We start from the raw sequence: 17,985 nt of genomic DNA, 5'->3' as shown, positions 1-17,985 counted from the left end.
GGCCAACCGTAGCACCATCTGGTTTCCCCCTTCAAGCTAGACAAGTTTCGTTCATTGTAGTTTTATGTTCTGATGTAAGTCCTGTCATTCTGTGTGTGTGTGTGTGTGTGTGTGTGTGTGTGTGTGTGCCACCCCCTGCACGTGGGGCTCCCAAAACAGTATTATGTAAACCGATTTTCCAATACCGCTTCTGGACGGTAACGTAAAGACATCAGAATCCATTCTGGAAATCTAGTTACCAGTCTTCCAATGTCGCTATCGATTTTTGTTCTCGTAGAAACGGAACCAGTTTTGAAAAGTGCTTGGGTTGTCAAGTTACGTCTTGTTTTCTATTCGATTGATATAGACTTATTGTGCAGTGAATGAGAATCAGAAACAATAGACTGAGCATGACGCTACTTGTAATGTTTAAGTGAAGAGATGTAACGATTGTGTTGTCTGAAACAGGAACTGGAGCAACTGGTTTCCAGACGCCATATTTAACTGGGCTACCAAAACCGCTTCAGGCCTTAACATATAAACACGACAGCGAAAAACGGTTCTGAAGTTAAGTTTTCGTCTTTCGGAAAATGAGTAGCATGTAAACGCAGTGAGCGAGTGTATGTGTACCTTTTTATTTTTTATTTGTTTATTCTTTCGTTCTTATTTTTTTATTTTTTGCTTTTTCTTCTTCTCGTTATTATTATTTTCATCTTCTTTTCTTTCGTCGCAATTCATTTATATATTTAGGAGAGAAATAGGACAAGGATGAAGATTCAAGATGGTACACAATGACATACAAGCACAAACCTACGTATAAAGTGACAAACATTTTCAGCAGATGCATAAACATAGCATTTAAAACACAGTTCAATCTAAAAATACGTTCCAAAAATAATTAAAGACACAAATGTCAACCAGATAGCACGACTATATTATCACAAAGCGACACATGTGATGGAAGGTACATAGGACAAACCAGCAGAACATTCGCCACCCAGTACAAAGATCATATCAAGCCACTCAAAAGAGAAAATAATCACAAATTTACTACAAGAGCACACTATAATCCGTTCATCATATGAATAAACCTGATGTAAACAAATACAAACGCAATGATTGGTCAGAAGCCGTAGAACATGTACACTGGTGTTGTTACGCTCTTGGAAGTAGATCCTACTTACGTTGCGTTAAATGAAAATATAAGATGTTCAAATGTATTAACAGCTATCAACGTTTTTCTTAACCACGCTTTAGCTACGTAGTTTTTATTTCAATAATCGTCTAAAATCACAGTCTCTGTAGCGTTGTACTCTGATTGTCGATCTGTTAATGCGCAGAATGAAAATGGCTGAGGCTGTTTTCTGTTTCGTAGTGAAACACGCGCGTGGAACACTATTTAAAAGTGCCGAGAAACTGGTTGTTCTTAAAGTTTTTACAGATATAATCGGCTTTGAACTTTTCCGGCATGTACTGTAATTGATAAAGAAACTGAAATTGAACTTGTAGCGCAGTTGGTAGTATAACAGATTAAGACCAACCCGTGGATATTCGTGCGTTGGTTCACATCTCCTCACTAAAATCTTTTTTCTCGTTCGATTTGAAATACCTACATCTCGGAATTACAAAACTCATCATCATTTTTTATGAATAATGCACATCTTCTTGTTTCTAATGACATATTGGACGCGAAATTCCTGTTTCCATTTCAAATACAAATTCTTAATGATCGATGTTTCATGGAAGACTGTTCCGGTTCATAAAAGTTGATTAAATTAAGAAAACATAACAATTTAATTTTTTAAGGCAGAAATGAAAAACCAAATCCTCTTTATCTGGACTATGTCTATTGTCTTGTACCACAGAGGTAGATAAGCATCGTTGTTGTTGTGGTCTTCAGTCCTGAGACTAGTTTGATGCAGCTCTCCATGCTACTCTATCCTGTGCAAGCTTCTTCATCTCCCAGTGCTTACTGCAACCTACATCCTTCTGAATCTGATTAGTTATTCATCTCTTGGTCTCCCTCTACGATTTTTACCCTCCATGCTGCCTTCCAATGCTAAATTTGTGATCCCTTGATGCCTCAGAACATGTCCTACCAACCTCTTGTCAAGTTGCACCACAAACTCCTCTTCTCCCCAATTCTATTCAACACCTCCTCATTAGTTATGTGATCTACCCATCTAATCTTCAGCATTCTTCTGTAGCACCACATTTCAAAAGCTTCTATTCTCTTCTTGTCCAAACTATTTATCGTCCATGTTTCACTTCCATACATGGCTACACTCCATACAAATACTTTCAGAAACGACTTCCTGACACTTAAATCTATACTCGATGTTAGCAAAATTCCCTTCTACAGAAACGCTTTCCTTGCCTCTCTACTTCGACCATCATCAGTTATTCTGCTCCCCAAATAGCAAAACTCCTTTACTATTTTGAGTGTATCATTTCCTAATCTAAATCCTTCAGCATCACCCGACTTAATTCGACTACATTCCATTATCCTCGTTTTGCTTTTGTTGATGTTCATCTTATATCCTCCTTTCAAGGCACTGTCCATTCCGTTCAACTGCTCTTCCAAGTCCTTTGCTGTCTCTGACAGAATTACAATGTCATCGGCGAACCTCAAAGTTTTTATTTCTTCTCAATGGATTTTAATACCTACTCCAAAGTTTTCTTTTGTTTCCTTCACTGCTTGCTCAATATACAGATTGAATTACATTGGGGAGACGCTACAACCCTGTCTCACTCCCTTCCCAACCACTGCTTCCCTTTCATGTCCATCGACTCTTGTAACTGCTATCTGGTTCCTGTACAAATTGTAAAGAGTCTTTCGCTCCCTGTATTTTACCCCTGCTATCTTTATAATTTGAAAGAGAATATTCCAGTCAACATTGTCAAAAGCTTTCTCTAAGTCTACAAATGCTAGAAACGTGGGTTTGCATTTCCTTAATTTAGCTTCTAAGATAAGTCGTAGGGTCAGTATTGCTTCACGTGTTCCGATATGTCTGTGGAATCCAAATATCTTCCCCGAGGTCGGCTTCTACCAGTTTTTCCATTCATCTGTAAAGAATTCGCGTTAGTATTTTGCAGCTGTGACTTATTAAAGTGATAGTCCGGTAGTTTTCACATCTGTCAACACCTGCTTTCTTTGGGATTGGAATTACTATATTCTTCTTGAAGTCTGAGGGTATTTCACCTGTCTCATACATCTTGCTAACCAGATGGTAGAGTTTTGTCAGGAATGGCTCTCCCAAGGCCATCAGTAGTTCTAATGGAATGTTGTCTACTCCCGGGGCCTTGTTTCGACTCAGGTCTTTCAGTGCTCTGCCAAACTCTTCACGCAGTATCGTATCCCCCATTTCATCTTCATCTAAATCCTCTTCCATTTCCATAATATTGTCCTCAAGTACATCGCCCTTGTACAGACCCTCTATATACTCCTTCCACCTTTCTGCTTTCCCTTCTTTGCTTAGAACTGGGTTTCCATCTTAGCTCTTGATATTCATACAAGTGTCTCTCTTTTCTCCAAATGTCTCTTTAATTTTCCTGTATGCAGTATCTATCTTACCCCTAGTGAGATAAGCCTCTACATCCTTACATTTGTCCTCTAGCCATCCCTGCTTAGCCATTTTGCACTTCCTGTCGATCTCATTTTTGAGACGTTTGTATTCCTTTTTGCCTGCTTCATTTACTGCATTTTTATATTTTCTCCTTTCATCAATTAAATTCAATATTTCTTCTGTTACCCAAGGATTTCTATTAGCCCTCGTCCTTTTACGTACTTGATCCTCTGTTGGCTTCACTACTTCATCCCTCAAAGCTACCCATTCTTCTTCTACTGTATTTCTTTCCCCCATTCGTGACAATTGTTCCCTTATGCTCTCCCTGAAACTCTGTACAACCTCTGGTTTAGTCAGTTTATCCATGTCCCATCTCCTTAAATTCCCACCTTTTTGCAGTTTCTTCAGTATGAAAAACATTATTTTCATAGCATCGATCGCATCATACAAATGGTTCATTTTTACGTTTGCTACTGTATAATTACAATATGAACCCAACAGAACTGATCTCGAGCCAAGCTGCGGGATTTGGCCAGACAAGTAACCAGACTGTTAAGCTGCCAGACGTACTGGAACTAACGCACGCAGTTATTTCACAAGTCACTTCCGAACGCTGGTGGGATATGGCACGTCTCGTCATAAAAGAAGAATAGATAATGCTACGCTTGATTGGCTTCCTGGATTTTGTATTTGATAGGCTCTTTATCAACGTAGCGGGTGACACTTCAAGAACTGAAATCTATTTCTCGGATTCGGATAAGGAAGGAGCTACGAGATTGCTAGACGACTGATTGTAACTAATACCTTCAATATTTAACTATACGATGAAATCCTTCAATACTCTCTAACGTTACACACAGCTTATGCAGAAAAATCACCCTATGGTTAAGTCGGGAATTTTCATAATTCTTGTTTTTAATTACAATAGTACGTTAGCTAAAAACGATAACGTGTTCCGGTTTTCGTCTAGTCGTCGAAGGAGCGTATAGTGGGAGATTTGCAGTGTATTATTTCATTCTGCTTAAAAATTAAATGACGTTCGTAGCCGCATTGCTCCTCTGCTCTCCTCTTTTTACGTGTGAACTGCAGCTGGCCACGTCACTGCAGGCTAGCTGTACCAGCTGACCGGCCAGTGCTGTCCAAGTTACATGCGCCGGTAAAGCTGTTGTCCCGTATTATCGCTAAGTCGATGTACGTGTAACGCACAGCACGATAGTACCCTTATTATCGTACTTAGACAGTACTCGAGACAGCTTCGCTGCAGTCCCACGTAAAACGGAAATCCAATGAGATTCCAGCAAATGCGGGAGAATACATAGTGCAATGCTTACATCAGGTTTTTCTTATGATGAACGGATTATAGTACGACCCACTTTTGAGTTCTGCCCATTGTTTGGGATCTGCACCAGGTCGGATTAAAGGAAGACATCGAAGCAGTTCAGAGGTGGGCTGCTAGATTTGTTACCGGTAGGATCGAACAGCATGCACGTATGAAGGAGATGCTTTGGGAACTCAAATGGGAATCTCTGGGTGGAAGGCGACGATCTTTGCGACGAACACTATTGAGAAAATTTAGAGAACCAGCATTTGAAAGTGACTGCAGAACCATTCTACTGCTGCCACCCTATATTTCGCCTAAGGACCCTGAAGATAAGATCAGAGAAATTAGGGCACTTATAGAGGTCAGTAGATAGTCATTTTTCCCTCGCTCTGTTTGCGAGTGGAAGAGAAAAGGAAATGACTATTAGCGGCAAAGGGTAGTCTCGGCCACGAAGCATGCGGTGGCTTGCGGAATATTATTTAAATGTAAATACAGAATAGAGAAAGACATGAAAATAGAATAAAGAGTGAAAGACGCCTTCTAACCTCATAGGAACATTATCACATATACAGAAGAACGGCTGAAAAGAAGCTTCTACCAAATGACTAAGTGAATATGGCTAACCACTCCCTGTTTACTCTGACTGATCATATAATAGACAGTAATCCCAACAGATGATCACGGATCCCATTTCTCTCCTAAGTATCTTCATCAAAAAGGAAACTAAAATTAAAGTAATAATGAGATGAAGAACTCCGCTAGTCCAGTCCCAAGCCCACAGCCTCGTTTGCAAGAGACGAGCAAGGAGGAGGTGGAGTAGTAACAACCTCTTAAAAGAACATGGGTCCATCTGACTTTAAAGAAATGGTTCAAATGGCTCTGAGCACTATGGGACTTAACATCAGTCCCCTAGAACGTAGAACTACTTAAACCTAACACATCACAGCCATCAATGCCCGAGGCAGGATTCGAACCTGCGACAGTAGCGGTTGCGCGGTTCCAGACCGAAGCGCCTAGAACCGCTCGGCCACACCGGCCGGCCATCTGACTTCGGAAGGTAGCACCCAGTAAGAGCCCCTGCCTAGGTTTACTAGGTGAAACCCGGTCAGCGGTCTCAAAGGCGGAAGAGGAATCTCAGTTCCCAAAGACAGAGAGCGGAAGAACCTAGTGCAATGAACCACGAAAAACAATCATTTCGGACTAACAAACCGATCTTACTTCGGAATTTATTTCCTGCACCTACACAAAACAATTTCATATGCAGAATGGAAACGTCGCTAAATGCGAGCGCTACCCCAGCTGGTAACTTGAAAAAGGAATCCACCATTGCTATGCACAATGCATCGCGACCTAGGATTCTGGGCAGTCCCACCACCTGCATACAAGATGAGTCGGAGCGTCCTGAAAGACCATCCAAACTGAAATTCAGGAAGAAGTACTTCACTGGGACCGTAAACGTAAATTCCATTCTCCGAGTCGAAAAACAGAAGGAATTGGAAACACTGCTGCACCACCACGAAATTAGATCTTGGCTGTAGAAGAGACCAGATTCCTAGATGAGCACATCGTGGACCCACAACACTACAGGGTATGCAAAGAAAAGCCAGCAATAAAGAAAATGATTAACATCCCTCTCCTGGGGGCTACCTTTTACTTAAATAAGTCATCTGATGATGACCGAGGAAGCCAAAAGCCAGTTCATTTTTTTTTTTTTTTTTGGTCATCAGTCTACTGACTGGTTTGATGCGGCCCGCCACGAATTCCTTTTCTGTGCTAACCTCTTCATCTCAGAGTAGCACTTGCAACCTACGTCCTCAATTATTTGCTTGACGTATTCCAATCTCCGTCTTCCTCTACAGTTTTTGCCCTCTACAGCTCCCTCTAGTACCATGGAAGCCATTCTCTCATGTCTTAGCAGATGTCCTATCATCCTGTCCCTTCTCCTTATCAGTGTTTTCCACATATTCCTTTCCTCTCCGATTCTGCGTAGAACCTCCTCATTCCTTACCTTATCAGTCCACCTAATTTTCAACATTCGTCTATAGCACCACATCTCAAATGCTTCGATTCTCTTCTGTTCCGGTTTTCCTACAGTCCATGTTTCACTACCATACAATGCTGTACTCCAGACGTACATCCTCATAAATTTCTTCCTCAAATTAAGGCCGGAATTTGACATTAGTAGACTTCTCTTGGCCAGAAATGCCTTTTTTGCCATAGCGAGTCTGCTTTTGATGTCCTCTTTGCTCCGTCCGTCATTGGTTATTTTACTGCCTAGGTAGCAGAATTCCTTAACTTCATTGACTTCGTGACCATCAATCCTGATGTTAAGTTTCTCGCTGTTCTCATTTCTACTACTTCTCATTACCTTCGTCTTTCTCCGATTTACTCTCAAACCATACTGTGTACTCATTAGACTGTTTATTTCGTTCAGCACATCATTTAATTCTTCTTCACTTTCACTCAGGATAGCAATGTCATCAGCGAATCGTATCATTGATATCCTTTCACCTTGTATTTTAATTTCACTCCTGAACCTTTCTTTTATTTCCATCATTGCTTCCTCGATGTACAGATTGAAGAGTAGGGGCGAAAGGCTACAGCCTTGTCTTACACCCTTCTTAATACGAGCACTTCGTTCTTGATCGTCCACTCTTATTATTCCCTCTTGGTTGTTGTACATATTGTATATGACCCGTCTCTCCCTATAGCTTACCCCTACTTTTCTCAGAATCTCGAACAGCTTGCACCATTTTATATTGTCGAACGCTTTTTGCAGGTCGACAAATCCTATGAAAGTGTCTTGATTTTTCTTTAGCCTTGCTTCCATTATTAGCCGTAACGTCAGAATTGCCTCTCTCGTCCCTTTACTTTTCCTAAAGCCAAACTGATCGTCACCTAGCGCATTCTCAATTTTCTTTTCCATTCTTCTGTATATTATTCTTGTAAGCAGCTTCGATGCATGAGCTGTTAAGCTGATTATGCGATAATAACTAACTATTAAAGAAATATTATTGCGAAACATCAGTACTGGGTATTCAAGCTTTTAGTATTATGGCACGCCAAATAGCGTTTTATTGAATGCTGCGCCATACTTCAAAGTCACACAGATACATGACCATGCTTTTAAACATACTCATCAAGTCTCTGTAAAGAATGGTCGGGAAGTCCTATCAGTTGTTTTAGATTTTCGACGATATAAATGTGGTCACGGAGCCATTCGACAACTACTGTGTGAAGCTCTTCGTCGGTGGAAACTCTCTTTATCGCCAGTTATTCTTCGAGGTTGCCGGAAACATGGAGATCGCAAGGTGGAAGACCTGGACTTTACGAAAAGTATCTCCCAAGTCCGCGCCGTCTCGGTCATATTTCTGGCACCAGCTCGCTACAACGCGACATTTTATTTGGTCCATTTCACGGTGAATCTTCTGCAGTTTAGACATTTTGTCCACAAGAATCGCATAGTCTGCGGTAATTCATCTCTGAAGTAAAGAAGTGTCCGTTTGCCACGGTATTTCATGCCCACACTATGATACTCGTTCTATACGTAGTGGCGTAAGTCGTTGGTCGTAAGTGTCATACAGTAAGCTTATGCATTTGAGAACATAACGCCATCAAAATATTAGTCGATTTTTGTTTGTATCTCAAAGTTGTTCTCGGCTGAATATGTCAACTTACGAGCCCAATTCTCGTCATCTACGGGAGGTGTTAATTTTCTTTCTTGATATGAAGAAATCTGAGGCTGACGCTCATAAAAAGACGGGCAAGGCCTATGATGAGACGCCTTTTAGTGATAGAACTTTGCAGAAAATGGTTTCCGTGCTTCAAGAACGGTGATTTTGACGTTGAAAAAAAAAAAAAAGGTTCAAATGGCTCTGAGCACTATGGGACTTAACTTCTGTGGTCATCAGTCCCCTAGAACTTAGAACTACTTAAACCTAACTAACCTAAAGACATCACACACATCCATGTCCGAGGCAGTATTCGAACCTGCGACCGTAGTTGACGTTGAAGACCGGCATGGTTGTGAAAGAGAGAACGCTTTCGATGCTACTGCAACCGACGGGAACAATCACAGGAGATCATTATCGAAAGCAATTGACGTGTGTGAGCCGATCACTGGAAGACAAACGGCCACAATACAGCGATAGACGTGAAAAGACGATTTTGCAGCAAGACAGTTGTAATGTTATGTGTGCCTCACTGCTTTTTTTTAAAACTAATTGTGCCTGATTTTATTCTGATAAGCTCAGTAATGTATGTAAATACCGTAAATGTAAATGTGATTCAAAAAGTACTTGAAGTGAAGCGAAGCGCAGCTGGACAGCAAGAAACACTTTAGCGTGCAATCTCCGCAACAATAGTATTAGAGAATCATTGAGTATGGACTCTGAAAAAAGACAACTGATTTATTAAAAAAAAGAAGAGGACTGTTAATATGTATCTTGTGGAAACAGAACGTGTTGTTAGGCCGTCGCTCAGAACGTATTGTTGCGTTTAATGAAAATTGATATTTTAGTGATAAAACCGAGTAAAGTATGTGTAAGAGTTGCCAAAAATTTCTGTTTACAAATTTTCTGGAAGTGAAGGATAGAAATATCTTGTTTTTGTAAAAGGAGTGAACTTCACTGTCGTTGCTGTCTATCAATCGACAGAATTGTAAGTGTACAAAGTTCACTAAAACACAGGAATAGAAATGCATTCTCTATAGTTTTCATTCAATAAGTAACAACCTCTAATAATTTCTTAATTACAGTAATTGGATTATGTTCTTGTAAAATAGTATAGTGCTGAACTCCACTGACCAATTTTGATGTAGCAGGACATGTAGTTTGAAGGAAGTTTGTGTGTCAATCAATCTCCTTTTCTCACGAATATCAGATTGCTGTTTGATCTTATTCACTCACAACAGTGGTCCCTTAGGTATGAAAAGCTACGAAAACGTGGGCTCAAAGCCATCCGTAATAACTAAAATAACTAAAAGAGTCGTATTTTAAGCCTTAAAGAACAATTACTTCCTCCAAATTATAATATCACCAACTGGTGCAGAAGCTGATCATTCAAGGAGGCAGCAACCAAAATTCAGGTACCTTAATAAAAAATCAATTCTCTCTCTCTCTCTCTCTCTCTCTCTCTCTCTCTCTCTCTCTCTCTCTCTCTCCAAACACATACATAAATATTCATATTATTAAGATAAGAGTCATTTTATACAGTGCACGACGCCAAGTCGAAAATCACGTCAAACCATACTTGGAAACGTTGAAATGGGAAGTTCTACCCCACCTGCTGTATTCTCCGGATATTCCTCCCTCAGACTGCCACCTTCCTCGATCTGTGGCATACGACCTAGCTGACTAGCACTTCTGGTCATAAGAACAGGTGCAAAATTGGATCGATTCATGGCTCCTCTCAAAAGATGCCCAATTTATACACTGCGGGATTTGTATGCTGCCAGAAAGCTAGGAGAAAGCGGTGGTCAGCGACGGTCAATATTTGAATCGTAAATATTCTGTAAGTTTTTCACATTGAACTCTCGAACTTCGAGAAAAAACGGCGGAAGCAAAGTTGTAGACCTAGTAATTATAACTGTTTTGCAATAACTTTACAATCACTGTATTGCAGTGTATGGAAATAAATAATATTTACAAAATTTTCAGAAAGGAATAGGAAATATTTTTCCTGTTATTGTATATTTTTCCTTTTTTAATAAGGGACAAGAAATAAAGATAGAAGGTCTGAACTTGGCAGAGACCTCTGAAATTACACGTGCAGTATGATTTCAGTAGAGTCACCTTCCTCTATTTAAAATATTGGCTGTATTATTTTGGTAAAAAGCAAAGTTGTGTATAATGCTGCAGAAAATATGTAGATTGTGTATCTGTGTTGCCTTATAGTCTTGCATTTTTAGTATGTTGTACAACCTAGAAGTTGAAGGTTCAAAAAATGGCTCTGAGCACTAAGGGACTCAACATCTAAGGTCATCAGTCCCCTAGAACTTAGAACTACTTAAACCTAACTAACCTAAGGACATCACACACATCCATGCCCGAGGCAGGATTCGAACCTGCGACCGTAGCAGCCACGCGGTTCCGGACTGAGCACTAAGGGACTCAACATCTAAGGTCATCAGTCCCCTAGAACTTAGAACTACTTAAACCTAACTAACCTAAGGACATCACACACATCCATGCCCGAGGCAGGATTCGAACCTGCGACCGTAGCAGCCACGCGGTTCCGGACTGAAGTGCCTAGAACCGCACGGCCACCACGGCCGGCGTGAAGTATGGTGTATCTTTTGTCTATTGTATCATAAACATTTCAGCCACAATCCATTTCTGAATTATCCGTTTGGAGCACACAGGCGCACGAGTCAATTCTTTCAAAAAATTAGATCGGTTTTTCTTTTTTTTTTTCAATAGTTAAGGAGACACTTTTACTGCGCTTTACTTAGGAAAAGATCCTTTCGCAGTGGAAAATTATCAGGTCACTGCAAAATCCTGATTGGAAACGCATTAAGAAGATGGGTATAGATACTCAAGGCGGATGCGGGCACCAGCTGTTCACAGCCAGTTGTTCTGAACGAAATCCGCCACTGTGGACCACTGAAAGTGGAGTCAAGCCTGTAAGTAGACAACTCGTCCACGCCACAGGTGTGGCAAACTTTATAAATATTTTCATTGTGGGAAGCACAGGACTTAGATTTGGAACAACGTTGTGACAGAATCAGTCGTCACCCTGTGGGGAAAAGTACGCTGACATGAAACTTCCTGGCAGATTAAGTCTGTGTGCCGGGCCAGGACTCCAACCTAGTTTGGAAGGTAGGAGATAAGGTACTGGTGGAAGTAAGGCTGTAATGGCAGATCAGGAGTCGTGCTTGGACAGCTCAGTAGGCAGAGCACTTGCCCACGTTCCAATCCTGATCCGCCACTCAGTTTTAATCTGCCAAAAAGATTCATATCAGCACACACTCCGCTGCAGAGTGAAAATTCATTCTGAAAATAATCACCTAGACTGTAGCTAGCACATGACTCCCCAATACCCTTTCTACCAGGAGCGTTAATTCGGCAAGGAATGCAGCAGAAGTTCTTGTAACTTGGAAGGTAGGAGATGAAGTACTGGAGGAGTGCAAGAGTTCTTTTTAAGAATTTGTCAAAATCTTATTATGTTGCATTTTACGTTTAGCCAATGCTATATTCGGCGCATGAAAACGTCTTCTATGAGAAATGTGCATTTCTAAACCAACATCTCATATTTTTTGGCTCCAGTTGATGAATGCTGAAACAACCGAAACTGGTCAAATAAATATAATTTATACAGATGAATGGCAAATAAAAACTCTATTCTGTAACAGTTGAGCAAATTTCTGTTAAATGTTTCTCATAACGCCATGTGTGTTTAATACTGTGTGGCGAGTTACTTAGGTACGACCATTCATTTAGACCGTTACATCAGTTCAAGATGAGCAGTAATGAATGAAATTTTCCAACAGTAGCTTAGTAGATAACTTCCCAAATTATGTAAACTGTGGTAGCAACGAGCTCTGAAAGTGGTTTTTTCGAAGGAAAGTTTATTTTATTTTCATTTTAAAACAATTTCGATATTTGTAGAAGAATAGGTTGTCGTATAAATGACTGAATAGTATCCAGAAAATACCCAGTTTATCTAAAGAACTATGTTTGAACAGTTTTCCTACCTCAACTCAAGTGACTTATAAGGGAACCTCCCCATCGCACCCCCCTCAGATTTAGTTATAAGTTGGCACAGTGGATAGGCCTTGAAAAACTGAACACAGATCAATTGAGAAAACAGGAAGAAGTTGTGTGGAACTGTGAAAAAATAAGCAAAATATACAAACTGAGTAGTTCATGGGAAGATAAGCAATATCAAGGATATTTAGATCGCAGGAGCGCCGTGGTCTCGTGGTAACGTGAGCAGCTGCGGAACGAAAGCTCCTTGGTTCAAATCTTCCATCGAGTGAAATCTTTAATTTTTTATTTTCAGTTTATGTGACAAACTCTTATGTTTTCATCACTTTTTTTGGAGTGATTATCACATCCACAAGAAAACCTAAATCGGGCAACGTAGAAGAATCTTTTTACCCATTCGCCAAGTGTACAAGTTAGGTGGGTCAACAACATATTCCTGTCATGTGACGCACATGCCGTCACCAGTGTCGTATAGAATATATCAGATGTGTTTTCCTGTGGAGGAATCGGTTGACGTATGACCTTGCGATCAAATGTTTTCGGTTCCCATTGGAGAGGCACGTCCTTTCGTCTACTAATCGCACGGTTTTGCGATCGGTCGCAAAACACAGACACTAAACTTATTACAGTGAACAGAGACGTCAATGAACGAACGAACAGATAATAACTATGCAAAAATAAAGAAAGTAAAATTTTCACTCGAGGGAGGACTTCAACCGAGGACCTCTCATTCCGCAGCAGCTCACGCTACCACGAGACCACGCCTCTCCTGTGCTCAGATCGTCCATTATGTTGCCTATGTGGCCATGGACTACTCAGTTTGTATATTTTGCTTATTTTTTCACAGTTCCACACAACTTCTTCCTGTTTTCTCAATTGATCTGTGTTCAGTTTTTCAAGGCCTATCCACTGTGCCAACTTATAACTAAATCTGAGGGGGGTGCGATGGGGAGGTTCCCTTGTTAGTAACAGGCTTCACAAGTTAAGGAGTTACATACAGCATACAATTTTACAATACATACACTGACTAGCATTCAGCCTCTCACACAGTGTACCAACATCTAATAGTAGAAATTTTCATGATGCTAATGAATTACAAAAACAGCAGTACATATATTCACCTTCATCAATAGCACGTGCGAAAGGTGTTTAGCTGTATGAAATAAAGTGGTAAATCGACAAGTTAGAAAGTTGACATATTTATTGGCATTCAGTGACTCATCAGTGAGACTGGTGGCTTATAGGACACAACGAACTTCATGGAGTATGTTGTGTCTAGACAAGACAGCCTAGACACAATGAGAGGAAGCCGAAAGGCACGCGCTAAGCTAAAGCAGGATGACGTGAGGTCTGAAACAGGATACGTAATGAATGCTATAAAGAAAAGTACGTAGCTTCTGCAATACTTAACTTTAATCCATCCTTTTGGTACATCTGGAGATTGTGGCGATACAAGTGAGACTCTTTAGATACATGCAATGTTACTAATGCCGCCTTGCTAGGTCGTAGCCATTGACTTAGCTGAAGACTATTCTAACTATTGGCTCGGCTAATGAGCAATGCTTCGTCCATGTAGTCGCTAGCAAAGTCGTCCGTACAACTGGGGCGAGTGCTAGTCCGTATCTCGAGACCTGCCTTGTGGTGGCGCTCGGTCTGCGATCACACAGTGGCGACACGCGGGTCCGACATGTACTAATGGACCGCGGCCGATTTAAAACTACCACCTAGCAAGTGTGTTGTCTGGCGGTGACACCACAGAGTACACACTAATTTCATAAATGACGTAGGGTTTTATTTACGAAATGAGCTGATGCAGCTATTGAATAACTTTTTCATCACTACTGAATTTAGCTGTACAGCTGGAATGTGTGCGGAAATAACGAAAGAATTGCATGTTTCATTATAAAAATATTTCGGGTGTTACAAAAAGGTACGGCCAAACTTTCAGGAAACATTCCTCACACAAAGAAAGAAAATATGTTATGTGGACATGTGTCCGGAAACGCTTACTTTCCATGTTAGAGCTCATTTTATGACTTCTCTTCAAATCACGTTAATCATGGAATGGAAACACACAGCAACAGAACGCACCAGCGTGACTTCAAACACTTTTGTTACAGGAAGTGCTCAAAATGTCCTCCGTTAGCGAGGATACATGCATCCACCCTCCGTCGCATGGAATCCCTGATGCGCTGATGCAGACCTGGAGAATGGCGTATTGTATCACAGCCGTCCACAATACGAGCACGAAGAGTCTCTACATTTGGTACCGGGGTTGCGTAGACAAGAGCTTTCAAATGCCCCCATAAATGAAAGTCTAGAGGGTTGAGTTCAGGAGAGCTTGGAGGCCACGGAATTGGTCCGCCTCTACCAATCCATCGGTCACCGAATCTGTTGTTGAGAAGCGTACGAACATTTCGACTGAAATGTGCAGGAGCTCCATCGTGCATGAACCACACGTTGTGTCGTCCTTGTAAAGGCACATGTTCTAGCAGCACAGGTAGAGTATCCCGTATGAAATCATGATAACGTGCTCCATTGAGCGTAGGTGGAAGGTTGTACAGTACATACTGACAAAACTAAAATTAGCTCTAACATGGAAATTAAGCGTTTCCGGACAAATGTCCACATAACATCTTTTCTTTATTTGTGTGTGAGGAATGTTTCCTGAAAGTTTGGCCGTACCTTTTTGTAACACCCTGTATATGTCTTAATTGGGAAATCATTACGTAGAGATGCATTATAATAGATACTTATGACAGAGGACATGATAAAATGTTCAAAATTATTTGATGACATCTGTTTGTTGCAGGAGGAAGTTACAGAACAATTGATATTGCAGAAGTAGCAACTGGTACACCAACCGTTCTAAAGGACTCGAGTGGTACAAACTTTGAGGACTACACTTTTGTTAAAACCTGGACTGTGAGGGGACTGATGACACTAGGAGGAACAGCCAGAATTAAGTCCATTTCGTTCACCCACCAGAATTTCAGTAAATGGTGCATGGTTCTTACAAAGGAAAACAATGAACTTTTTTTGCAGTTTTTGCTCGAAAAGTGTGAACCGGGAAAGCTATTGAGAGCGAAGCTGAAAGCTGACGAGATTCTTCCAAGTGGTGAAAAACGGGAAGTGTTTCCATCTGAATGGTACGAACTGGAAGAAGGAAGCACCTCCGAAAAGCAGCTCGTTAGGAAAGCAGACTGTATAGGAGAGGACAACAGCGAAAATGAGATAACACTGCAGTGTGAAGTTTGCATGCGATGCATTGTTCACGACGAGCTGCCCACGGCAGACACAGCAGAACACCAGTCTGATGTTGCGAGGGCTGTAGGTGAGATGTACAGTGAAGAAGTCCACACAGACTTCGAGCTGCACACAGAAGGCTCGGTTCTGAAGGCACACAAGTCACTACTGTCTGTACGGAGCCCTTACTTCGCTGCCCTGCTGCAGCCTCACACGAAGGAAGCAAAGGAAGGCTTTGTGAAGATCACCGATCTGAAGACCGAAGCACTGAAGCAGGTTCTGCTGTTTATGTACACGGGTGTGGCGCCTGCTCTCAAGGACATGCCGTGGGACTTGCTGATAGCTGCTGACAAATTCCAGCTCCAGCAGCTGAAGCGACAGTGCGAGGCCCACATCGCCAGCCACTTGGATGTGGACAACGCCGCAGAAACTGCAGCCAACGCCTTGCTGTTCTCCTGCGACGTGCTGTGGGACCGTGCGGTGTTTTTCATCAGAAGCAATCTCTACCAGGTGATGCGCACTCCTGGCTGGGCTTTGGTTATAACTGCTCATCCTGAAGCCATACAGCGTCTCAGTGAGCTGATGGGGTGAATCAGTAACAAGAATCGAGCTTTGCCTGTTATCTGAACTTTTCTGCAACAACAGTTGCATCATTCAGCATCTAAACTTTCTCTGCCATAATATACCGGGTGATCAAAAAGTCAGTATAAATTTGAAAACTTAATAAACCACGGAATAATGTAGATAGCGAGGTAAAAATTGACACACATGCTTGGAATGACATGGGGTTTTATTAGAATCAAAAAAATACAAAAGTCCAAAAAATGTCCGACAGATGGCGCGTCGTCTGATCAGAATAGCAATAACTAGCATAACAAAGTTAGACAAAGCAAAGATGATGTTCTATACAGGAAATGCTCAATATGTCCACCATCATTCCTCAACAATAGCCGTAGTCGAGGAATAATGTTGTCAACAGCACTGTGAAGCGTGTCCGCAGTTATGGTGAGGCATTGGCGTCGGATGTTGTTTTTCACCATCCCTAGAGATGTCGGTCGATCACGATACACTTGCAACTTCAGGTAACCCCAAAGCCAATAATCGCACGGACTGAGGTCTGGGGACCTGGGAGTCCAAGCATGACGAAAGTGGCGGCTGAGCACGCGATCATCACCAAACGGCGCGCGCAAGAGATCTTTCTTTCACGCGTCTAGCAATATGGGGTGGAGCGCGATCCTGCATAAACATCGTACGTTCCAGCAGGTGTCTATCAGCCAGGCTGGGAATGATGCGATTCTGTAAAATATCGCCGTACCTCTCACCCGTCATGGTAGCAGTTACAAAAACCAGAAGCACGCATTTCCTCGAAGAAACAAGGGCCGATAACGGTAGATGTGGTAAATCCAACCCATACCGTGACTTTCTCGTCGTGCAGTGGAGTTTCCACGACAGTTCTAGCATTTTCGGTAGCCCAAATTCTGCAGTTGTGGGCGTTGACAGATCCTCGGAGCGTGAAATGAGCTTCGTCGGTCCACAACACGTTACTCAACCAATCGTCATCTTCCTCCATTTTTGAAACGCCCACACCGCAAATGCCATCCGCTTCACTAAATCGCCAGGTAACAGTTTATGATGCCGATGGATTTTGTACGGATAGCATCGGAGGGTACGCCTAAGTGCCAGCCAAACAGTAGTGTATGGAATGCTGGTGCGACGTGCGACTGCACGAGCGCTGAATTCCCCGCGCGTAGACGAACCCGCTACAGTCTCCATTTCTTCCTGAACTGTCTCAGCAGCATTACGCCTTGTGCTCGGTCGGCCACTACGGGGTCTATCGTCTAAACAACCCGTGGCTTCGAACTTCGAAATCATTCTCGCCACAGCTGCATTTGTCAACGGACCTTTACCCGTTCGAGTCCCCTTCCTATGGCGATAGGATCGTAACGCTGAACTAGCACATTCCCCATTCTGATAATACAGCTTCACTAAAAGCGCCTTTTCAGGTACCGTCAACACGCTGCGACTGCTGGCGCATGTGATTCTGTCTCTCTCATTACAGCTCCTTTTATACACGATTGTCATGCGCAGTCACTGACGTTTTGCTGTCCAGCGCCATCTGTCGGACATTTTGCGAACTTTTTTCGGTTCTAATAAAACCCCATGTCAT

At 41.9% G+C, this 17,985-nt stretch overlaps 1 protein-coding gene across 1 annotated transcript; it reads left to right on the top strand.

Moving 5' to 3' along the window:
• The first annotated feature begins 15,578 nt into the window (after window positions 1-15,578).
• Window positions 15,579-16,409, top strand: LOC124716712 (speckle-type POZ protein-like). The gene has a single exon (XM_047243254.1). The coding sequence runs from the start codon at window positions 15,579-15,581 to the stop codon at window positions 16,407-16,409; it is 831 nt and encodes a 276-aa protein (XP_047099210.1).
• The last annotated feature ends 1,576 nt before the right edge of the window (window positions 16,410-17,985 follow it).

The sequence above is a fragment of the Schistocerca piceifrons genome, chromosome 9, assembly GCF_021461385.2.
Source record: "Schistocerca piceifrons isolate TAMUIC-IGC-003096 chromosome 9, iqSchPice1.1, whole genome shotgun sequence".
In the NCBI taxonomy this organism is placed as follows: Eukaryota; Metazoa; Arthropoda; class Insecta; order Orthoptera; family Acrididae; genus Schistocerca; species Schistocerca piceifrons.
Note: the sequence above shows the minus strand (reverse complement) of the source record. Positions and strands in the feature narration are given on the sequence as shown.